Source organism: Hydra vulgaris, chromosome 12 (genome assembly GCF_038396675.1).
Source record: "Hydra vulgaris chromosome 12, alternate assembly HydraT2T_AEP".
NCBI classification, from domain to species: Eukaryota; Metazoa; Cnidaria; class Hydrozoa; order Anthoathecata; family Hydridae; genus Hydra; species Hydra vulgaris.
The window spans coordinates 81,552,973-81,579,204 of record NC_088931.1 but is presented as its reverse complement, the minus strand read 5'-3'; the positions used below and the strand labels follow the sequence as shown (position 1 = coordinate 81,579,204).

At 26.6% G+C, this 26,232-nt stretch overlaps 1 protein-coding gene across 1 annotated transcript; it reads right to left on the bottom strand.

Moving 5' to 3' along the window:
* Positions 1 to 13,388: 13,388 nt before the first annotated feature.
* LOC101240726 (sushi, von Willebrand factor type A, EGF and pentraxin domain-containing protein 1) lies at positions 13,389 to 14,064 on the bottom strand. Its single transcript, XM_065814648.1, has 2 exons — positions 13,846 to 14,064; positions 13,389 to 13,733 (listed from the first exon to the last, which is right to left on the bottom strand). Exons 1-2 carry the CDS (start codon positions 13,982 to 13,984, stop codon positions 13,474 to 13,476), a joined length of 399 nt encoding a protein of 132 aa, XP_065670720.1. The 5' UTR covers positions 13,985 to 14,064; the 3' UTR covers positions 13,389 to 13,473.
* Between the last annotated feature and the right edge of the window lie 12,168 nt (positions 14,065 to 26,232).

Genomic DNA, 26,232 nt, shown 5'->3' with positions numbered 1-26,232 from the left:
TGAACTTTTCAGAAAGTCTACAATATTTTGATACTTTAGTCAAAATCATACCTAGAAAGCCAAATAAACAACTAGCTGTATACTAAATATACAACTATTTCAAAATATCGTTGAGTCTTTTCAATAATCTCTTTATCTTTTTTAGTATAATTGCATTTGGCTGTTGTTATGTAAATTCTTACTATTTTTCAAAATAAATATGCTTTTCTCAGAAAAATAAAAATATGCTTTTCTCAGAAATTGCGCTTTGATCATTGTATTTGCATTGCTGCTTGTATTAAATGCGGTTGTTCATCTTCCATACTTATAATATGTAAGATTTTTGATTCTATCTTTTTCAATTTTTTTTTGTTTATACAAATAAAAACTGAAAAAGGATAGATTATTTCCAATAATTTTTTTAGCTCTTTTGTTTATATAGTAAGGATTTCCCAAATGTAAATAGTCCATATTACAAAATTCAAGAATACGTTCAATATGCACATTTTCCCTTGTTGCATTAACGAAAAAAGCAAGGTTAGTATTATCAAATGAAGCATAAAGCCAATAAACTAAATAGTTTTTTTTTGTTATTGATGTTAGCATTCGAATTTATGCTTTAAAGCGTTTTTGTAATAACAAGTATTCATACATAATAACATGTAACCTACTAAATAAATAATAAATAACAAATAAATGACTTCATTGATATCAGTAAAGAAACCGTTCCATGTTGAATGTTAAAAAGCCACATTTTAATGAGTGAACCTGCACCAATAGAAAAAGTAAAATGTTGAAAAAACGGGGGTTGGGGTGGAAAGCTTTCGATTTATTCAGCGTTATAGATTTGAAAATTCTGTACCTAACGTTGTAATTTTCTAAGAATTTTTTTTAACGATTACTATCAGCGGTCGCAGGTTGCAATCAAAGCTTCTCCGGATTGTAGTTGAAAAAACCTTCGTTTAGCAATAAAGTTAATTAAAATTACAAAAACCTTGCATTACTGTTCATATAACTAAAAATTAAAAATAATATAAATGTTAAGAGCATTACACTTATAATAACAATAATTAAAAATCTTTTTACTGTCATTAATTGTAATTAGCATTAAGAGATAAAATTCTAATTTTAAAATTGTTTTTAGGTTTAATTTTTTCCACAAATTACTCTCGTTTACTTGAATTTTATATTTTCTTTCAGAACTTTTTTGAAGAAGTGCGTGTCATCACCAATTAATAAAAGGGTTGAATAATTTATAACTAGGATCTATAGTCTCACATATAGATTCAAGTTAAATACAGTAAATATGGTGATCTAATCGAACACATCCATATCTGCTAATTAATTATATTGGATTTAAAAGCTCAGACAAATAATTAGTTGTTGTTGTTGTCGTTGTTAAGACAATCTTATATACTTTTTTATTATAACTAAAATATGTTTTAGTGGCTTGAAATGTTTGCGAGAGTTATAATAAAAAAATATATAAGATGGTCTTAACAACGCAATTATATATTTATTGTATATCTATTGTTCGAATAAAGTGCAAGGGTAGAGCTATGATCTGATTGCATTTTATAAAAATTTAATAAAAGTTCAATCAAATTTAAAAATCGGTTTTTAGGATATCTTACACAATGCCAAAAATTTAACAGACTGTATAAATAATGAAGAAAAATAACTTAATATTCCTTTTTGCAAGCATTACAGATATTACTAAAGTCATAACATTTTGAAAAGCTATAATTGTTTACGAGTATTTTTTTTATAATCATTTTTAAGAATGTCAGTATTAAACTATTTTGAATGAATTACTTTAAAGTAACGGCCTTGTTTGATCTTATCAAAAACGTATTACAACTGAAATGCACAGAATCAATTATTATATATAATATTTGATATATATATATATATATATATATATATATATATATATATATATATATATATATATATATAATAAAAATAAATTTGCAAGAACAAATATAACTGATGTTCATAAACCTAGCTAATTTGAATAATTAATGATTGACATCAAAGGAATTATTTAAAATAAGAAACGTCAGAAAGAAGCAATAATTTGAAATTTTTTAATTATTTACTTTTCTTAACACAAAATAAATGAAGATTCAAAATTAAAAGATAAATAAAATGGGTAGAAAATAAATAAGTATATACATAAATTAAGTATAACTAATAGATAAAAATTTTATAAAGTATTTTAATTATTTAACTCGTATTTATATTTTGATTGGTGAAAACAAAAGTTTTAAAAGCGTGTACTGTATTTTTAATTTAAGTCAATATTTGATTGAGTTATCAAATAAATAAAATCAATTGCCTTAATAAATATTTCAAAAAATTATTTTACTTCTTTAGTCATTATTAGCTGATTTTTATTTCCTTGACAAAAAATCTGTTTGTCTCTTTCTTTTCTTGACAAGCCTTTTATGTGTGTGTGTGTATATATATATATATATATATATATATATATATATATATATATATATATATATATATATATATATATATATATATATATATATATATATATATATATATATATATATATATATATATATATATATATATATATATATATATATCAAGGGTGGATCCAGCTTTTTTTGTTACTTGATATAACTAACTTTCAGACATGGAACAAACTCCAAACATTTATTTGTTTATACTTATATCAAATAAAAATGCTTTGCTCTAAAACAACTACCCTAAACGCGAGTGCAACAAACTGACAAAATAATTTTTTTACTATTCTTAACTAAAGTTATATTCATCGATAAATTTTAAATTTCATTGTACAATCTCTCAGTGTTCAAAAATTATGACCATATAAAATTTAAATCCCCCTCTATTTGATGGAGTTACAAATTTTATATGGTCATTACTTTTGAATGTTAAAAGAACTTGTTGCTCTCACCTTTGGGGTAGTTAAGGCCTAAATTTTAGGCTCTTTTGTTCCCAGACTCCAATTATCGCAAATTTTTGCAAAGCATCTTTAATTGTTATAAGTATAAATAGGCACCGGCGATTCGGTTCGTAAAATCCGCAAAAAGTCAATCCGACTTATTTTGCGGATTAAAGCAGTCTGATCGTTAAATATTTTACAAACCATAATCCGAAAATTAATTAACGAACTAATAACGATTTTTTTTATTTTTTTTTGCGGATTCTTTTTGCTCTTCGGATTATTATTCCGAAAAAATTTTACGAACTGCTAGCGGGTTTTTATTTTGCCGATTTTTTTTATGTTCGGATTATTAATCAGAAAAGTTTTAACGAATTAGTTTAACTTTTATTAACAATTCCGGATTTTAGTGAAAGGTTAAAAATGTAAAACAGTTACGGTTCAATAATATCAAACACTTCTTTAACAACATTCACGCCATTGGGGTGCGGACTCGGCAAAATTTGCATTAAATTCTTGTAATTGGTAACGCAAAGGCTTCTGGGATGTGTAATACAGCCAGATTGTAAACACAAACAACAAAATGTTTATAAAAAATTAAAATTTTTACTTTGTTATAGCATGATTCAATCAATTTTAATTTATTTTTCTTTTCATTTACTTTAAATTGTTTAAATGTATATATTATACATATATATATATAATATATATATAATATATATATATATATATATATATATATATATATATATATATATATATATATATATATATATATATATATATATATATATATATATATATACATATATATATATATATATATATATATATATAAATTAATGTATTTTACAAATAGAGTACTCAATGTTCTTAAAGAATAAGGCCATCTTCTTGATGAGCCTACTGATAGCAAAACAACTTGTTGAAGAAATTTAGATAAGTGTTTTTACTAATTTATATGTGTGTGTGTGTGTGTGTGTGTGTGTGTGTGTGTGTGTGTGTGTGTGTGTGTGTATCTACCTTAGCATATTTGTGTAACAAATTATTACCATAATTTTGTTACATTAATTAAATATGCCAAACCCTCAGTCGATGTAGCAGCACTCCTCTGAGAGTCAGGCTATTTGTCAGTCAATGTATGTACTGAAGCCCCAGCAGCAAGCTTTATCAGTATGACGTCACACCACTCACCTAAACCAGCATTATAATATATATATATATATATATATATATATATATATATATATATATATATATATATATATTTATATATATATAATGTATTATTAAACAATTATTACTATCTATATATACAACTATCTTGCTATTTTACTCTAAACATAGAATCACTATAATAATAATTTTTACTATATTGTAAACAGTATTTTTTTTGTGTGAATTATATTGATATATATATATATATATATATATATATATATATATATATATATATATATATATATATATATATATATATATATTTATATATATATATATATATATATATATATATATATATATATATATATATATACGCACATATAAACATATGTAAAGACATTATATTATATAAATATGTATGCATTATTTTTTATTTTAGATGTAAACATTAATAAAACAATTTTAAACAAAAATAAAGCATGAATCATTACAGTTTTCAAAGAAAACTGCAATAATACTTTCCTATATAATCTTCAATCAAAATATGCATCATATTTGATACACTACTTTATTTATATACGAATTTATTATTATGTTAATTTTCACAATCGTGACTTAGCTTATGCTATAAAAATTGTTTGTATTATTCATAAATAGTAAAATATTATATTTAGTTGAAAAATGTTTATTTATTTTTTTGAAATGTACTAAATTAAAACTACAAGTTTTTGATATGCTTAACAATTTTTATTTCATATTTAAGATGAGGAAAATAAAGATAACAAATATATTTATAAAAACATAAAAAACAAAAATAATGAAAGCATATTAATACTAGAAGGAACGTTTGAGTTGTTTTATACTAACAGAGCTCAATAAACAATTCATACAGCAGTTATATAATTTTGGGCTACTAAATAAAATTTCTAAATATTAAAACATTTACAAAACTTGAATATAACCTCATTTTAGTGTTGTCAAAAAAAATATTTTTTTGTTTAAATAAAACCCTGATTGCTGTCTACCATACAGTTATATTATAAACCTTCTAGCATACTGCAGAGGATAGTTAAGAATTAAAACGTACATATGTTTTAAAAAAACATGTTCATATAACTAATATTTTTAGTAAACCTATTAGTAATATGTTTACTTTGTTAAACAATGTAACATTGTTTGTAAACAGTATAACAATGTAACATTGTTTGTAAACAGTATAACAATGTAACATTGTTTGTAAACAGTATAACAATGTAACATTGTTTGTAAACAGTATAACAATGTAACATTGTTTGTAAACAGTATAACAATGTAACATTGTTTGTAAACAGTATAACAATGTAACATTGTTTGTAAACAGTATAACAATGTAACATTTTGAAAACATTTAATATATAAGAGAATATAAGAATAAAAATAGCGCTTTATGGCATTTTTAATGTTTGTATTTTTTTTTATATTTTGAACAATAAAAATAACATTGAATGTTGTTTTTATGATTCAAAATATAACAAAAATACAAACATTAAAAATCCCATAAAAAGGTATTTTTATACATATATATTTCATCGTTTTTTAAATAAACCATTTGATTTTTAAGTAAACAAATATTGCTGCTATATTTTATTGAAGCATTATTGTTTAAAATAAGTTAAAATCATCTTTACAAAAGCATTATTCTTTACAAATCTGTCAAAACGACTTAACGTAAATTTTATTGTTTATAAATCTGGCTGTAATAGACATCCCAGAATCCCCGTTCGCTAAATTACAAGAAAACTTGCGAGTCCTACACCACTGATTCACGCTATTTCATCTATGCCAGCGCATTTAATATTTCTTAAATAGTTGAAGGCATTTCGCAACTCACTAATGTTTAATTTTACTTCTTTCATAAATGTATTGGTTGATTTCATATAAGATTCAAAATTTGAGGTGTATTTTGGAATTTTATCAGCTAACGATGGGCCAATATCAAGAAAATATTTGTTAAGCTTTTTAATTGTGGCTTCTTTATTGTAAATCATTTCCCCGTCAACTAAGAGTTTTTGTGGCAAATTGTTTTTTGGACATTTATTTTTACCGAGTATCTGCTTAATCACATTCCACGTTTTTTGTGTGTTTCCACGTGTTATTTCCAACAACCTTGCATAATAATCTTTTTTGCGTGCTTCTTTGTTTTTCCAAACATGTTTTTATAATTTTTGTAATTTAATTCATTTTTATGTTTTATGTTTTAAATACTTTTCATAAAGTTTTTGTTTTCTCTTTGATGATTTATACAAACCTTCGGTCATCCGTGGGTTTAAAAGTGAAATAGAATTTATAATTTTTTTTTTTACTGGAAATGCCAAATCATAGTGTTTACAAAACTGTGTCGAAAATAACTCATACGCATTATTTGCATCTTGATATTGTAATACAAGATTCTAATCAGTTTTATCAGATAAAAGATTTCGAAACTGTAATATAGAGTTTTTATTGATATTAAGATTAATTGATTTTATTGATATTAAGAGTTTTTATTGATATTAAGATTGTTGATTTAGAGACAGAAGGGTAAGGGTTATATTATCTGTAATTAAGAATATTGGGTAATGATCAGTTATGTCGGTTTTGATTATACCCGATTTTAAGAAGCAATTATGAAAATTGTTAGTGAATATATTGTCCAGTAACGTCAACGAGGTCTTAGTTGTTCTCGTTGATTTATTTATTGTGGGAATTATATCATGCTGAATAAGTCTATCTAAAAATAATTGAACATAACAGCATGATTTAACAAGTTTAAATTATAATCACCAGTTAAGTTTTTCAAATGGGTTTGAAATAATTTTAAAGTACCAGCTGGTTTTCTACGAATATAATTGATAATAACATTTTTGGTCGCTTTATTATTTATTTCAATGCATAACGATTCGCAATCTATTTTGTTAACATTTAGATCAATACGCAAAACAAAGTTTATAGATTTGTGAAGATACTTAAACCGCCGCCAAAATTGATTTTACGCGGTTGGTGAATTGACACGTATTACTTAGCTCATAATTAGAATTTAGTTCATTGCTTTTCAACCACGTTTCCGTGAGATTAATTATTTTAAAAATCATGATTTAGATCATCCAATAATAATTTTAGATTATCAAAACTTTTATTAATACTTCGAATGTTTAGATTTAAAATTGAGAAACTATTGCTATTTTTTGTTTTACTAAGAAATTGAGTAGATTCACAAATTAAATAACACTCACTTTTTTTTATTTTAAATAGTCATCATCACTCTCAGTATTAAAATTAAGTAGAAGATTATTATCCATTTTTAAAAAAGTAAAATGAAAATAAAGATATTAAAATATTAGGACTTTACACTTTTACTTTTCATTGCAGCCCAATCGCGTATGATGAGTTTATCATATGAAATGCTTGCAAATGTTCCTGCCGCTCGTTCCAATTTCATCTGTTCTCTTCGTACCTTCCTAACTTGCACTGTCTCAGCGCAAAAATCTTCATTTATATAGATATTTTTTCCTTTTAAGTTAGGGGTCTTTTTTAAAATATCTACTTTATATTTAAAGTTTAGAAGTTTTGTAATTATAGTTCTTGGTCTAACTGAATCTTTATGACCAGTTCTATGTGCTCTTTCAATTTTAATATCTTTTAGACGTAAATAATTTTCCAAAATTTTTTTTACCTTGGTTTCGCTTTCACCTTCGTTTCTTTAATTCCATCGAATCTCAAACTATTACGCCGGGATCGATCCTCAATCTCTCTTAATTTGTTAGTAATTTTAGTAAATGCAGATTCATTGTTCCGGGTAACGCTTATTGAATTACATTTAATAATAATGATGCTCTTAATTTTTTCTTCAATAAGTTGTTCATGAAAGTTTAAACTTACTTCAATGTCCTCGACTTCTTTTTTTATCGATTTTATTTTCTTACTATTTTCACTGATATGTGTTTCAACTTTATCCAAACTGATATGTGTTTCTCCAAACTTTATCCAAACGCTCGTATAAAATTATTGTGCTGGAACTTATGTTTAAAACATTTTTTTCTTGTTGTTTAATCATGTCTTCTTGTTGTTTAATCATGTCTTCAGTTTCCTTCTTAAACTCCTTAAAAAAATTTTTTAACATTTTTTAATTTGTATAATTGTAACTGCCGTACTTATTTTAATATTATATAAATATTTTTAAATTTTATTATTTTTCAAAGCAATTTAACTCTTTTCTTTATTTTTTATTATTTTAATTCGTTAAGCGCATTATACGAACCGCGGTTCCGGTTCGTATAATGCGCTTAACATAAAAATTACATTTTTATTATACGCACGTCCTATAAATAGTGGATTTTTATTTTTATTTTCAATCAGTTCTATTTGGAAATCTTAACCCACAACAATTCATTCAACAGATCAACAAGTCTATTATTCTTCAACAAGTCTATTATTATACACTTTTATACAAGTCTACTATTATATACTATTATACAAGTCTTCTATACACTTATATTTATTACGGTAAGCTATTATTATATTATTTTGATTTAAAAGTTAAAATTTTTTTAAACTGAACTTTTGCGTTTTTTTTTTTTTTTGCGGATCGAATTCCTTAGCGAATTGCTTCAACTAGTGGATTGGTCCGATAAACTTTATATTGTTATATCTTTTCTAGTTAAATATAAATATAAATAGAAACTAATTGAAAAAATTGTTACGTTCGTTTCAACAATTAAGGCAAATAAATTAGTTCTTTAATTGAAAACTTTATGCATACCTCTAAAATATATTTTATTGTTAAGACGATTATTAAAGAAAATTTTCAAATAACTTTTAAATAATTAGTTCTTTTTCGGAAACTGTTTGCATGCATCAAAAACACGTTTTATTAAAAAAAAATCGCATTCTATTTGGCAAATATTAAGGAAATATTGAAGCAAATATTTCAATAAAAAGTCCGTAAACCAAAAATGTAATTTGATCTGTGTTTTGGAATTTTTAATCCGAAAAGTAATCCGTATTAATATTCTGATCCGTTTTATGTGGATTTTAAATTCAACAAATAATCCAAAAAGTCTGATCCGATATGGCAAATTTAGTCTGATTCGTTTCTTTTTCTTTTTTTTATTTCTTTTTTTTTTCTTTTCAGATGCCAAAGCTATCTAACATTTGGGAATTCTTCAACAATGTGGAGGAAAACAAGGCAAAATGTAAGACCTCTGGCAAAATATACTTAATCAATGAAAGCACCACAAGACCTTTAAGGAGCCATTTGAAAAGAGTCCACTTGAATTTTTATAAACAATTAGAAAGGAAAGACAAACAAAAATCAACAACACCAGACATTTTTGATGAGCTTGCCTCTGAAGACTCAGATTTTGAACAAACACAATAAAGAGGAAAAAAGAGGAGATGTCCACAGACACAAAAAGATACACCAGCATCGCTACAGCCTGGACCAAGTGAAACTTGTGGCACTTCTAGCACATAGACATGGCAAGGTAGAAAACAGGCTACCAAACCAGAATAGGAAGTCACTGACATCAATCAAATAAGAACTGTTGTTGACATTACTAAATGAGTGATTGAGGACAGTCGACCATTTTCTATTATAGAAACTGACACATTCACCTGGATCGTGGAAACTGCAAGCAACGGTCAATTCAGAGCCATTACAGCAAAGAATCTATCTACAAAACACATTCTTCTCCTTTTTAAATTCATCAAGGAACAAGTAAAAAACATTTTCAATACAGACAAGTCAAATCTTGATGGAGTGGCCTTTACATCCGACGTGTGGACCACTGATCACACCAGTTTGTCTTTCATGAGCTTTACACTCCACTAAATAGATTCAAAGTTCCAATTAAAGCGCTTCTTGGTGGAAATGTCCTACTTCCCCCGAACAACATACTGTGACAATATTGTCAAGAAGCTCAATGAATCTATCAACAAACTTGAACTTGATTTTGAAGTCAAGACCTGGATAACAGTCGACGGTGCAACTAATGTCCAAGCAGGTGTTAGGAAATTAATTGGCGTTCAAAGTGCAATTTGGTGTGTCGACCACCGTCTAAATCTAGTGGTGCTGTTAATGATAAAAGATGTCCGAAGTGGTCAATTTTCAACCACAAAATAAAAGAAAATTATTTGGTCACTTCAACCAGTCCTCTCAAAAAGCTATGACTTTAACTAAATCAGCCAAAGCCTTAAATAACTCCAGAACAAAGTTAGCGCAGAGATGCCCCACAAGATAGAACTCTGACCTCCATCAAATGGAGTCTGTGTTGGATCTTCTTCCGGTGATGCTTTCTTTAAAGAATCCAAACCTTACTATTTCTGGAGGTTGTAAGTTGGCAGATCTTTTACCAACAAAAGATGAAGTGGAATCTATTCAATCTGTCATCCGGCTTCTGAGAGGCTTTTCAGAATTCTCTGAGAAATGCAGCAGCGAAAAGAATGTTAGCATCATTTTTGTTATTAATTTCCTATACAACATCAGAGGAAGATTAGCAAGGGAGATGAAAAAGCCAAAAACCGAGTTGTCATCAGAGCTTGCTCACTACTTCAATGAAGATCTAAACAAAAGATTCGAAGGTGAGCTGATGAATATTGAATTCTCTATTGCTCATTTTTTAGATCTTAACAGCAAGGGCATGCGCTTTGTGGATGTGGGGAAAAAATTTGAAGTAGTCAAAACTGCAGTAAAGAAAGCTATGGAAGAACTGTCAAAAAAAATTTTTTGGCTAGCCAAAGCACTCCTTCTTCTTCAATGTTAGATGATGAAGATGATGTCAACTTTGATTTCACTGAACAACTGAAGAAGAAAGTGTTTGGTGCAGGTTACATTAATCCTGGAGGTGAAACAAGCACCAAGAAAGCCATTTCAGCTGAAATTTAGGGGTATTTGAATTCAAAACCAGTTCCAGCAAATACAAATGTACTGGAATTCCGGAAACAAAACCAGTATATTTACCCAATAATGTCAAGGCTGGCCAGAAAAAACCTCTTTATACCCGCTGCATCACCAACATCTGAAAGAGTTTTCTCAACACCAGGGAATATATACAGCTCTGGAAGAACCAATCTTTCAATCTCAAAGGTTGAGATGTTGGTATATATGAAAGAAAACACTAAGCAACTCAGCAAAAAATTCAAAACATTGTGTGGCTAGAAAATGGATTTTGAAAATGATTAATTTTCAGAGTGATTTTGACTTTTTTTTATTTCTTAACATGGAAATCATTTCGTTTCATTGTATATTTATATATTATTAATAAATAAAAATGAATCTTATTTCAAAAGCACTCTTTATTCTGAATCCGTATAAATCCGTAAAAATAATATCGGTTCGGATTCCAATTCTAAAAAAAAATTTTCGAATTGCAATCCGATCCGAAAGTATCGACTCGGATTGCAGTCCAAAAAAAATAATTCGAAAAAATTTTAACGAATTTTTTTCCGATAAATTATTTTCGAATCAAATCAATCCGTAAGTAATTTGAACCGTTCAGCATAGTTCGGTGCACAATCCGACAACCTGATAAACAGTAACGGATCGGTGGTCTCTAAGTATAAACATAAATGTTTGGTGGTTGCTCCATGTCAGAATGTTAGTAAAAAACAAAAAACAAAAAATGCTGGATCCGCCCCTGTATACACACACACATAAATATATATATATATATATATATATATATATATATATATATATATATATATATTATATATATATATATATATATATATATATATATATATAATTGACACATTTTATGCCGACGTAAAATCATTAGCAACTCGCACCCTTTGTTAAGCTTATTATTAATGCAATAAGAGAAGGTAAAAAGACACTTTGCACTTTAATTAATTTGATTAATTTGCACTTTAACTAATTTTTAATTAATTTGATCAATTAAAGATTTTGATTTAAAAACTAAAGAATAAATTTTCAAAATAATTACAATTATTTATGTACAATAAATTTAAATCCGATAAACTATAAAAGATTGATAAAGTCTTACAAATTGATAAAATCTTACAAATTGATATAATATTACGAATTGATAAAATATTACAAATAGTTAAAATATCACAAATAGTTAAAATAAACCGAAAAGTAGAAGCAAGCAAATTTTTGTTGACTCATTGCATCGATGCCTGTAGCATGAATCTACAAATCAATAATCACTATATGTTTTTTAAAATTATTTTTTAAGTATTTTCATAGCAGTATTCTTAGTTTATTATTTTTATTATGTTTAAGAAAAAAAAATAGTGTCTTTTTTTTAGAAACATGGGTTTGTCTTTCCGAGTGATGAATGTCAAACAAAAAATGATAGAAAAAAAAAATTCAAAAAAGTAAAAATTACTCAAAATAAATTAAAATAATTTTAAACAATCTTTAAACTTTATATTAAATAACGTTTAATAAGTGTTTTAGTTGATAATATATGTTACTTTTGTTGAAGTTATTATAAGCATAAATTATAAAAAGCACAAGTGCCTATTATATTCTATTGGAGATGGACAAGATAAATTAAACAAACTAAACTAATTTTGTTTAATTATAGACTTCTCCAAGTAAACCAAATGTTTTTAATATAGAGTATTATTATTTAAGTTAAAAAGCTTTTCCTATTGATAACTTCACCAAACATTTATGGCTAGACTGGGTTTTGAACATGAGACACTTTTATCTAATATTAAACTAACCACTGTCACAACGCTATGACCGCAACTTAACAGGAGTGCATTAAAAGAATATCGTTTGGTTCTTGTAAGTTAAAAATTAAAATATTTTAATGAGTTGACGATAGAAAGTAGGATGGTGTTACTATGTTGTCTTGAAGCTGAACATTTATTGCGACTATAAAAATACAAAAATTTAAAAAACAATCTTTAGCTATCTCAAACATCTTGTTGTTTTTTTTTCATTATATTCTATTTCAGTCTTTCTTAATCAACACCCTAAAACTTTTAATTCCAAAAAGATTTCGTTGAAACTTTTTCCTTAATAACCCTTAAAAACCTTTCTTTTCTTTTTTTTTGAAGTATTTTTATACATTTTATGTTTAATTTATTCTAACATAATTTAGTTTGGTTTTACAGGTTTATATCGTGACAGGCTTTTGCTTTTGAAAGACTGTTCTTGACCGTCCTGGAAGTCTTGAAGTAGTTTTAAAAGACTGTTCTCGACGGTTTTGGAAGCAAGCAAGCTTTTATATTAGCTTTTGTATTGCAGCTTTTTTCGATGATTTTAAACAACATAATTTTTAAAATTCTTATTTATGTACCGCAAAGAACTTTTGAATAAATCATTTATAAAAATAATATTTTCGATATTTATATAGTATTTACAGTATTTACACATTATAATAAAGAAACTATAAATATATTTTAAATTAAAAAGCGTATTTATCTTCAACACACTTCATCACAGGCGTAGGAACTGGATTTTTAAATATATCAATCCATTTTCCGTTATTTAAGCATATAAATACACTTGCACTTTCTGGCATAGCCAATCTATAACCAATTTCGCATTCAGGAAGACACATAGATCGTGAAAAATTTTCTCCAGCGCTGCAAACAAAGCGACCATGATCTGGTATAATAACTCGTGAACATTTTAGATTCATTGGAACATTGTATGAAAAATCACCTAAAAAAAAGTAAAGGTTTTAAAATTTCTATTTAAAAAAAAGCAAAAATTTATATAAATTAATTTATATACACTAGATTTCATCCAAAATTCAAAATCAAACTCAATTTACCTTCCCAAGTAAATCTGTACTTTTTGTCAGATCTCCAATCGTCTGGGGTCAAAAAGTTGTTGATTATAGCACTCTGACTTAATGGTTTCATCTCTACTATCACAGTCAATATAAGGGAACAAGCTAAAAATTTAAACATCTGTTCGATCCGCACTGGAGAAAATTTTATTCTTTTTTGCTGTTTATTGGGTTTTAAGTTTTTATTAAGAACCAAACTACAATAAATTTATAGTATTTTTTTATATCTATTGTTCCGAAAGTTTTTATTAATTGTCTTCGCATTAGCAGTGATTTATTAATTGTCTTCGCATTAACTGTGATGCATATGCATTTACACATTAAAATAGATTTAAATCTCTTAAAAAAGGGTTTTCATTGAATTTTTTATATTGAGAGTATGGGAAAATTGATCAGTTATTTTAAGAATTTGCCGTAAAATGTTTTAAGAAATGAAGCTTGATGTCAATAGAGCGTTGGATGATTTTAAAAATAACCCAGCGTATGACTTATTTTAAGTAATCGCTTACAGGCCTTTAAAATTAAATTGTAGCCTTTTTTTTTTTCAACATTTATCTAAAGATAAATTTTAAATTCATGAAAACTTAGCTTTACGTTATTTTTTTTTAAACAAATAGTTATAATAAATTTCAAGAGCTCAAATCCGATAAAAACTATAATTTTAATTTAAGTATCCAACAGATCAATTAATATTTATGTAGTTTGTATTCTAGACAACAATTATTTTTACGATTTGATTCGGTATCAAATGTATGTTGGATACCAAGTACACACCACAAGTATTATCCAATTTATCAGCTGGATATCTCTTATAAAAGAGCATCCGGCTAACACATTAATACCTAATAGAAAAAAATAAATGTCTTTAGAAAATTGTTTCTGTTTTGACAGTCAGCCCTCCCCTCACATAAGCATTTAAGTAATTACAAACTTGGTATGTCGGTGATAGAAATTAGGATGGGAAGGAATAGAGAAACACAGTTTTTTATCTACACAGTCATTTTAATCTTGCAACATTAATAAGGATTTTAAAATAAATTAAATAGTCAAGGTATTTTTAACTTCTTAATCTTTTCGATAATATTTTAAGTTAAAAATAGTTTGGTAGAAAATTGACTGATGTTTTTTAAGTCATATAAAACTGTCGTGTCGATGAGGAACTTAATCTCACCAAAAAAATTATTATTTTAAAAGGTTACTTTTAATATACTTAAATACGAAAACTCATAAAAATTTTAACGGAAAATTTTTGTGACAATAAAATATATATATAAAATATATCTATATATCTATGTGAAAATAAAATATATATATAAAATAAAATATATCTATAAAAATTTCCAAAATAGCGTAAACAACGTCGATTGCTCGTGGATGTGTAATTACAATTTAAAACTTATCAAAACGATTACTTTTTAGATTTAAATAATTTAATATACAAGTTTAATTAAAAAATATATAATTTTTTTAACTATAATATATATATATATAACTAAAAAATATATATATTTTTTAACTGAACAAACGGATATTTTGTACACGTTTAATTGGAACCTTTCCCCCCTTTCTCTTCTTACCTCCGCACTTATGTTTAGTTTTGGTTTCTATTTTACGTTTTATTATTGCCATAAGAATAGTTTTAATTGTCCGGAAACTAAAAAAGATTTTTTTTTTTTTTGCACAAAAATTGTTACTGCAATTAATTAAATTGTTACTGCAATTAATTAAATTGTTACTGCAATTAATTAAATTTACAAAAAGAATTGCAAAAATGTTGAAGCTGAATGTTTTTTTACAAACTCTAAGTTCGTTTTGCATGTTACAAAACTAAATGCCAAACAAACTACAGTATTTGTTATTACAATATGAAATACAATAATTATTAATTTAATTGAGATAAACCATAATTATGATCGGGCCTGTCCCAATAACGTCAAAGGCTATTGCTGCATTCATTGAAAGCTAGCTTCTAATTTGGCAAAAATAATAAAAATTTAATTCTGCAGTTGAAATATTTTTGTGACAGAATTATATCCTGCCATTTATTCCAAAAATGTATTACTTAATTGGTAAAATTATGGTGTTATTTGCAGTCATTAACTATTAACTAGTGTAAATGTTTTTGGTGGTTGCATTGTGAAAATTTGGCATTTAGAGTTATAAAATTTTTATAAATTGTTAAATTTATTAAATCTAATTATTTCAAAACCTTATTAACATTTCGTTTCTTTACAATTGTGGTTCATCTAACAATTTTGATAAAAATGAATTGAATTTATTATATACGACGACTAATAGATTTAAAAAGAAACATCACATTTGTGAATATTTCAAAAAACTTTAATCAACTTTTATTGTATCGTGTGGTAAAAAAGTTTTGAAACTAAAACAAAGTTTTAGTTTCAAGTTTTTTTGTTGTTTTCTCAAAATCAGTTTACTCGGACTTTTTTTTGCGTTTTGCAAATGGGCTCCTCATATCAAATTACATAAACTATGACATAAATGACATATATTAGCAGATATTAGAACCCAAAATAACTACCCAGGTTTTATTTAACAGCTTTTTAACTTACAAGATTCTAACTTTGTAAATTTTTTTAACTTTATATTTTTTTATTTTTTTAGTTTACCTTTTCAATTTTTAAACTCTTTTGTCGAACAAATTTAACCAATTTTGCATTAATTATCGGACACCTCATTTTTGGAAAAAAATTGTTTTGCCTAATTTTAATTTTGATCTACCTACTTCTTTGCACCTTTTCAAAATTAAGCTGAAAAATCTTTTACTCTCCCATATTATCAAAATTTGATAATAATATTTATATTATGATAATATTTATATCATGATAATATTTATATTATGTTAATATTTATTAAACTTTATTACCTACACTACAAAGTGATATGTGTATGTATATATTATATTGATGTAGTTATCGTTACTTTATGACCTAGAATTTTGTTTATACAAGTATAAGGTTCTGACGATATCACTGATCTTCTTTCAGATATCTAGATTTTCAAATGTTAGTAGTATTTGCTTACTTTATAAATTGTATTAATTCTTATCTACTCTCATGATATTGTAAAAACGAACTAACAAATGTAAACAAAAATGTTTACATGTAAACTAAAATGTTTAAATGTAAACTAAAATATTTAGTCTATTCAACCATTAATTAGCGCGTTGAACGTCATACATCAGTAGTAATCTCTTTACTTACAATTTATTACGTTAATTTAAAAAAATATTTCTAATGATTTTAAAAAATCTTTTAAAATCAAAAACCAAGTTTTTCCCATGATAAGCTTTATTTACGTAAAACTTTTAAATTATTATTTTTTGGTTGGGTCTCACGCATTATGCTTTGAATTTATTTATGTATTCTATTATATATTTATAAACTTTAACTTCTTGCATATATTATTTAATCGTTACTTGTAATGACTCTTTTAAGGGATCGTCCATAAATTACATAACGCAATAAACAAAACAAAAAAAGATCAGAAGTTTTTCCTCGCAGTCTTAATTTAAATAATTAATCAAAATAGCATATGAAGTTAAATGAAAATCGCCGCGTACACGAGCTTAGAATCTCCTTTTTTTCTTCTGCTTTTAAAATATTTTTTGCGTTGTATAATTTATGGATGATCCCTAACGGCATTTTCTGCTTTTAGTCAAGTTTATAATTACAATTTTTTTTTAACCTTTAAACTTTTAAACGAGGTTATAAAAATCTGGGTGTTGCAAGAATTTTTTAATTGCTTTTTTGTACGTTAAATAAATCTTTATTTTGTATCTATTTCGTTTTTTTGCAAGTTTATCTTTTTTTTGTTTATTATTACTATTAAGTTGCAAGTTTATAATTAAGTACATGTTTATTATTACTATTAAGTTGCAAATTAATCTCTAAATTTTTGTATTAAATTTTATAATTAAATTTATATTTCTTCCTAAAGTATGACAAAGGAATGAATCATTAATGACCTATAAACTAATGAAAATTTCTTTATGAAAAAAAATTTTCGAAAAATTGAAACTTTTAAGGTTTAATTAACTTTTTATTTTATTTTTTATAAATTAATTTCTTTTTTATTAAAATTCATGTTTTTTAATTGTATACTCATATAAAGTGCAATTTTTTTAATCTATTAAATCTGTTACTGAAGAGTGGGTCTGGTGCCAAATCTATACCCATTAAATTATTAGACCAGAGTTTAAAAACACATCAAGTTCAAAGATTTAGAAATGACAAAGCTAAGCCGTTAACTATAAAAATCAATTATAGTTTAAGTTGTGACGATATTATGCTAACTTCTACAAATGTGGATTTTAATTCTGGCTTAATTTTTCAACAGAATAATTTTCAACTTACAGTTATAATATATTTTTATATTATCGCGTACGATATTTTTGTAAAAGCAAAAAAATAAAAAAGTTTTCGTACGGATTACGGATGTTATTTACGACATTTTAAAAATCAAATAAATTAGATTAAAAATATTCAAATTTCATATAAACAAATTCACAAGTTTATTTATTTTTAAATAAAATTCATTTAGTAAAATTCTTTTTATGTTAAACAACTTGTTTTACTTGTAAAGCGCAATTTTTTTTTATCTATTAAATCTGTTACTGAGTAGTGAGTCTAGTGTCAAGTCTATACCAGCCGATAGCTTTTCAACATGTAATATAGTGGCAAGTCATCGGCAAGCCACTTTTGGCGGCTGCCAGTAATGGTCCACTAAGAAACCGATGCAAAACTACAGTGGACCGCTCAAAATGCCTATTTAGGTCCACTAAAACTCCGCTATAGCATGTTTGCTGCGTATCCATTAAACCGTTGGACCATATTTAAAGACAAATCAATTAAGTTAAGTCATTAACTATAAAAATTTGTTAAGTTCAATTTATCTAACTTATGTCAATATGAATTGGACTATGTTTATGTATAAGACGTTCTATTTTTTTCTGGACCCTCTCTTCCTTGTTTATTTAATCATTTTTATATGAGTTTTGCACTGTTTACTTAAAAATTCTAGAGGATAATAAACTTTGACTTAGGGTTCTTATCACCCATTGACATTACCATTAATATCAGGACATGTTTTCTACATTCAACAATGAATAAAAAATATAGAAGAAAGCTTTATACAGTTTATACATATTTGCGTACTATTATAATAAATAAACGAAAGATGATTACAAAGTGCCAAATTTTATAATAATAACCTTGAATAAGTAAATTAATTTGTATATATACAATGAGCAACTGGAATATTTCCGTTAATATGCATTAACTCCAGGGGTTAGTATAATGGAAATATTTCACTATATGTTATACTAACAGAGTCACTAAGCTACGCTTGCTCTTAAAAAGTTTATTTAGAAAACAATACCTTATATATAATATTAAAATAATAAAAATTAAAAAATTTTTTATTAAATTTAATCCAAGTATCACACTACGTTGAGCCAACTTTAGAACAACGTTAAAATCGTTCATTTTTCTGCTCATTTTTCATAACCCTAGTCCTAAATTTTCAGGGTTATCAGAAATAAACATAAAAAAAGTTTCAAGATAGTAAATCAAAGATAGCCGCTTTAGATAAAACTCCTCTTTTTCCAAAACGGGATTTTGTGGTATTTTGAAGAACCACCACCCACCCCCACCCTGTGTGACGTGACAAAAAAAAATTTTTATACTTTATTTGTAATAGTTTATTTTTATAAAAAAATACAATTGATGAATATCTGTCTAAAACCTAAATTTGTTCCCAAATCGGACTTTGACCTTCAAGTATTGGAGTTCCATGTTCTTCAATAATTTTTGAAGGCCAGTTGAGATCAGAGGTATCAACATCATCTTGATCATACCACTCAATTGTTTCTTTGTCCGAATTTAAAAAGACACACATGAGTTCAGATAGACGTTGAGCAACTAAGCGTTGAGGTCTAACTTTTTGAATTTCATTCGAATATCCAATACTTGAGCAAACTGTTTTGTGTTGTTTGATTGATTTGGTAGTTGCAAAATATAAACTGCAATTGGTACAAACTCTTTTTGGTAAGGAATTTTGAATGCTTGGACATGAGTAGTCGTATGGCAATCCATTGGGATACTTTTTTGTAACTGTCGTGGGCAAAATTGTTTTGCAAAGTGATAAGTTTAAAAAGAGAGATGCAAAGTTGTTCTTTGTATTATTGCATTCAAGATCATCTTCTCCTTGGAACAAAGAAAGTGATGGTAGAAGAAAACCAGTTGGAATAAGATGAAACAGTGAGCTGCGACGATGACCACAGCATTTTTGATCATTACATTTTACAATTTGAAGGAAGTATTGACTTTCTCTGACATGTTTAGCATCCCACTCTGCTCCAAAATGTTTTAACTGTACACATTTTTCACTGTTCCATCAATGACAAATCCATCAATGACTGTGCTAGACCAAATTTGTGCAAGAACTTCACCTGCTTTGGCAAAGTTTGCCTTCTCCATAACTTTGTCTGTTGTTTCTCATCTTGAATTAAGATGGCTTCCAAAATGATCAAATGGAAGTATAATTCCTGCTAGGTCATGGCTTAGCGGAGCCATTCTTCTCTCAACCCTGTTAAAGGCACTTCTTCCAGGAGCATTAGTGGCCAGAAACATTGCATCAAGATCATGTTCTTTGAAATAAGTCTTGGCACAATGAATTGTTTTTTCATATCTTGGATTTTCATCTGGCCCACCATCAACAGTTAAAACCATGATTGGTTTGCTAACTCCATCTTCAGTAAATAAGCTGCTTTTAAATGCAGGAAGATGATTTATTCTGTTCATGTCTTCTAAGTGACTAAGTGTTGTTGATGAATCATGTTTTGCACTTCTGATTGCTATGTATGTTGGGCCAGAGTATGTGACTGCTTGTTTTTCCATGCAATCCTTTTTAATTTCTATGGCTGCAATTACTGAAGGAATATGTTTGTGTTGAGAGGCAATTACAAAATCGTGATTAGCGAAAATTACCTTGTACTCAATATGCATCATCATTGGTGCTTGTTTGCTTGCAGTTGTCAATCCAATTGGCACCCTAGCTTTATCATCCTGGAAGTGAAACGTCACTTCTTTAGGACCCAAGACTGCCGCAAGTTCTTCAAGGGCACTAATGGATGGTTTGGCAAATTTTGTGTCTGCATGATATTTATGCTCAGAATTTTGTGCTCTTATTAACCGGACAGGTGCAGTTTTAACATGTCTTTTTCTTTCTGTGCTCAATGATCTGCTTGGAAGTAATCTTAAGTAAACTCCTGATCTCGAGAGGTTGTAACCATGATTTTTCAATTCTTCAACCAAGTCATTTAAAGTTTTTACAGTTCGAACCATTTCAGTTCTTCTCCTATCATCAGAAGCAGACCCTTTCATGGCAATATCTACAATTGCTTTTATTAAACTGTCCTGATCACAGGCTAGCGGTCGACCTTTTGATACTGAATCTTTAATTCCACACAACTTTTTTCTAATATGTGGATCTAATGCTTCTATAGCTTTTTTTCTTTTTAGTCTGGTTGCTGTTTGGCGTTCAGTGGCTTTTTGACGAAGTACAAGATCTCGGTTTTTTTCTATCAAAAGTTTTTGCTTTTGCCCTAGTATTTGGTAGTCTTCTTGTGACAACAAGTTGCAATTTCTTTTTTCAGTGAGATATGCAATATCTTTTTATAAAATAAAAATTTTATTTTTTAACTGATCTTGTTTCGGGGCTTGTTTTGTTACAACTTTTGAGAAATTGGAATTTTCTTTTTCACACTCTTCACTTGTTGTAATTGATGGGGTCGCGTCAGTCACGCCATCAAAAGTGATTTTAGATTCAACCGCACGCTTTTTTGGTGTATTCGGTACTTAGTTCGGTAATTTTGTCCAGTAAGATAAAATACCAACTTTATTTCGGAGTTCAATTTGTTTTAGCTCTTTTAACTTTTTTTCAACTTCTACATTTAATTCGGATAATGTTTTGCTCTTTGTTTTAATCTCAGACCAGATTTTATTTGTTTCTTCTTGAGACTTTTGCTTTGGTTTGTTTGCAAATGCTTTCAAATATCCTTCATAAAAAGATTTGTAAAGTTTTTCTTTTTCACTAGACATTTTTAATCTATAACAACATCAACAACAAGAAATTAATTTTCCTTACAACCATTACGTTAAATAAGTATATAACGTCTGTTCACAAAAAATCCGGAATGAAAAATTGTTCTTAATTGAATACAAAATTATTCGATTTTTGACAAAAATTTTAACTAAAATGAGTGACTGGACATTGTTAACTATTTTATAACCGAAAGTGGTCCTAAATCAGCGGCTTTTCGAACTTTAGTTTTGACTGAATCCATTATGTTGAAAAAGTAGTCTGGATCAAACTCTTTCAACTTTAATCGAATTCTATTCTTAAGGTGGTCAAGATTTTTCGCAGTAAATCCATTTCCATAAACTTTTGCTTTTAAATGTGCCCAAAAATTTTCAATTGGCCTTAACTGCGGTACATTTGGGGGGTTATCTTTAGCGTCGACAAAGTTAATACCTAAAGTGTTGTAAGTTTCTAATGTGTGTTTTGCATAATGACATCTCGCTCCGTCAGGCCAAAATAAAATTTTTATGTTTTGATGCTTGGAATTTATAAATGGAAGAAGTCTTTTTGTAATACATTCTTTAGAATAAGTTTTAGTATCCAAGTGCACAGTTTTTTACAGCAAAATAAGGCGATGAATGACCAAAACGACTGGTTGCAATCCAAACGAGAACTTTCTCGTCAAACTTTTTTTGAAGTTGAATTTAATGTTAGGATCAGTTTGAGAACTATCCTTTGTATAGTAGCCAGAGTTTTGTGAACAATTTGCACCATTTACACAGAAATAAGATTCATCGTCCATGATGATTTCAAACTCATTTGGTGGCTTGAAAAAAGTTTTTGAAAGTTTTAATAAGTTTTTCTTTTGTTTAATTTCTTGCTTTTCTGTTGTTTTTGGTGCATTTTTTCTTTTGGTATACTTTAGTCCATGCATACTTAATAATCTATTTACGTATGAAACGCTTATCTTATATTTTAGTGCCAATTTTCTTTGCGAAATCCCGATTCTCTCTTCTGCTCTTGCAATCATGGACTCTCTCTTTTCTGGTGTAATTTTAAAAGATTTTCTGCCGCAACCGATTTTTCTATTCATTGGCAAATTATTTTCAGACCTTTTAATTATGTCATAAATTGTAGATTTAGCGATTCCCATTTTCTTAAAATGATCCACTGTAAATTTCTTTCCACTGTTTATGTTTTGTTTATAAAAATTTCCAATCACATTTCTAACATCGTTCTCTTTTAGATGCTCCATGTTTATTTGAATTAATTATTTAAACTCAATTTCGCAACAAAATGAAACTGTTGTTGTTGACCGAATAAATTTAAAAATTTCGAATCGAAAATTCGAAATTTAAAACAATTTGTGTACATTTGAAATCAGTCCGGATTTTTTGTGAACAGACGTTAGTAAAGATATTATTAATAATAACATTATTAATAGTACAACTATTTAATAGTAGTACTAAAATTTTACATCATAGTAACTAAATAACTTAACATATAATAAAAATGATAACGTAACTAAAGTAGTTCGACAAATTCATTAGAGTGACACAAAACATTAAAAGTTATAATAACAATAACATTAAAAATTAAAGTATTGTAAAACTAAAACATTTATAGATCAGATGACGATCAAGAATAATATTTATGTTTAAAGATCAAATTTTAAACTACTATTAATACTAAAATTTTTAGTATATTTATACAAATATTCGTTAAAAAATAAAATTAGATTTTTAACGGTAACATAAATTGCTTTTAAATAATCGCTCACTATCTGGTTTTTCTTTGTTTGTAGAATCAAAATTTCTTTTTATGTCTGCAATTACCACAAGTAACTTAAAAAAAGCAAAAGACAAAATAGTCTTATCGTCAAGCCCCTAATAATTCGTAGTCATTAAAAAATTGTCATTAAAAATGTTGTCAAATTAAAATACAAAAAAGTTGAAAAAAATGAATAAAGATAATAAATTCTAAAGTTTATTTTCAATAATAAATGAACACAAAGCAAAAATAAAAAGCAAACAAACGAAAAAAATCCTTAAAATTACATATATCAATTATTACGTTTAGGAATTCAGAATTAAGAAGTAAAATACAAAAAAAAAAAATTTTAAGAAAGATTTATAAATACGTCTAAATACGCTTCCAAAATAAAACGTGTTTTATCGTCAGATTGAATGGGGTATTAAAGGCTTCTACTTCTTCTACACAAAAATGCACGCAAAACTGAGTTTTTTCTCGCCAGAAAAAATAGATAACAACCTGCACAAAAATACATATTACCTAATAAATTTCTTCATACTACGAACGTAATCATCTGAAATTTACATGGGACACTAAATACTAAATTGAAACAAAAAAGTGAAATGATTGGAGCCTGGGAACGAAAATGCCCCTAAATTTTGTGCGACAACTGCCCCAAATGTGAAAGCAACAAGTTGATAAAATAAAATTTTACTATTCTTATATAAATTAATATTCATCGATAATTTTTAAACTTCATACAATTATCTCTGAGAGTTCAAAAATTATGATTATATAAGTAATGTAAATATAAAGTAATATAAATATTAAGTTATATAAATTATATAAAGTTTAAACCCCCCTCAAATAGAGGGGGTTATAAATTTTATAAGGTTATAATTTTAGAACGCTAAAAGATTCTTGTATGAAAGTTAAATTTATCGATGAATATAAATTTATTCAAAAAATATAAAAATATATTTTATCAACTTGCTTTTATGTTTTGAGCAGTTGACGCCAAAATTTTAGCTCTTTTTGTGTTCCCAGGATCCGCTCATCGCAATTTTTTGCAAAGCATCCTTATTTGACATAATTATAAACATATAAATGTTAAAAGCTTGTTCCACGTCTGGAAGTTAGTTATCACAAACATCAAAAAATGTTGGACCCGGCCCTAAGTCTAGAGTTTTTTGAACATAAAGACGCTCTTAGTTGAAAAGCTAATTAGCTGTAATCGAAAAAGACAATGTTAAATATTTCCAAAAATAAACTCAAAAAATTTCGGCATTTCTCCGTTGATTAGCAAATTTAACTTCTGTTATCATTAGTTCTTATTTCAGACATGAATTGATTCGGTAATTTTTTTTTATATATGTGTACAGGGACCGTGAAGTCCAATATCAACTCATTCTTTAAAAAGCAATTTCTGTTTTTTTATATTTTTCATGCATTTTAATGTTCATATTTGCTTAAAAATAAATTGATTTCTGATTGTTTTAAATTTTAAACAATGAGGTATTAATTTTAATGTAGACGGAAAAAAAAAAAAAATGAGTTTTGAAAAATAATTTTAATGAAAACGTATTTGAGTTTTTTGAGTTTTTTGACGCACTTTACGGGTTTTTTTAATGTAAGCGAGTAACATCAAAATGATTGAAAATATAAATCAACAATATTAAAACAATTTTCTGCCATTTCTAATTATTCTGAATTTTTATTTATATTATGTTTACGATTTGTATAAATTTATATGGCGAAAAAAAAAATGTTTTACGTCAGTTATTTCAATGCCGCTAAGCTGTCACCTTCCGTTTGTCTGTTTTACGACTAATGGCAAAGCTTTTTATTATAAAGCGACATATTTTTCTCAAATGTAATTATGTTTATTGACATTTGCTAAACCGTATGTTTATGACAAAAAAAAAAAAAAAAACACAAAACACAAAACATATTTACGATAAAAATAACTTAAAGTTAAAAAAACATTTTAAAAAAGGAAGCACGATCATTTAAATAACTTTCAGTAAAAGTTTTTGATAAACAAAATTTTTAACATATTTTATTTTGTTATTTCCACATTTTTTTAAAAACATTTAAAATATTTATTGTTACTATTAGCATAATTATATTGTGAAAAAATATAAATATCAGGAAAATAGAAATTGTTAACGTTAATCGTTAATTTATATATATATATATATATATATATATATATATATATATATATATATATATATATATATATATATATATATATATATATATATATATATATATATATATATATATGTATATATGTATGTATGTATGTATGTATGTATGTATGTATGTATGTATGTATGTATGTATGTATGTATGTATGTATGTATGTATGTATGTATGTATGTATGTATGTATGTATGTATGTATGTATGTATGTATGTATGTATGTATGTATGTATGTATGTATGTATGTATGTATGTATGTATGTATGTATGTATGTATGTATGTATGTATGTATGTATGTATGTATG

Bases quoted from the DNA above. Each gene is read 5' to 3' on its own strand.
- LOC101240726 (XM_065814648.1), bottom strand. From the start codon at position 13,984: ATGTTTAAATTTTTAGCTTGTTCCCTTATATTGACTGTGATAGTAGAG. The intron at 13,734-13,845 runs GTAAATTGAGTT...ACTTTTTTTTAG, and splicing joins GTACAGATTTACTTGGGAAG to GTGATTTTTCATACAATGTT.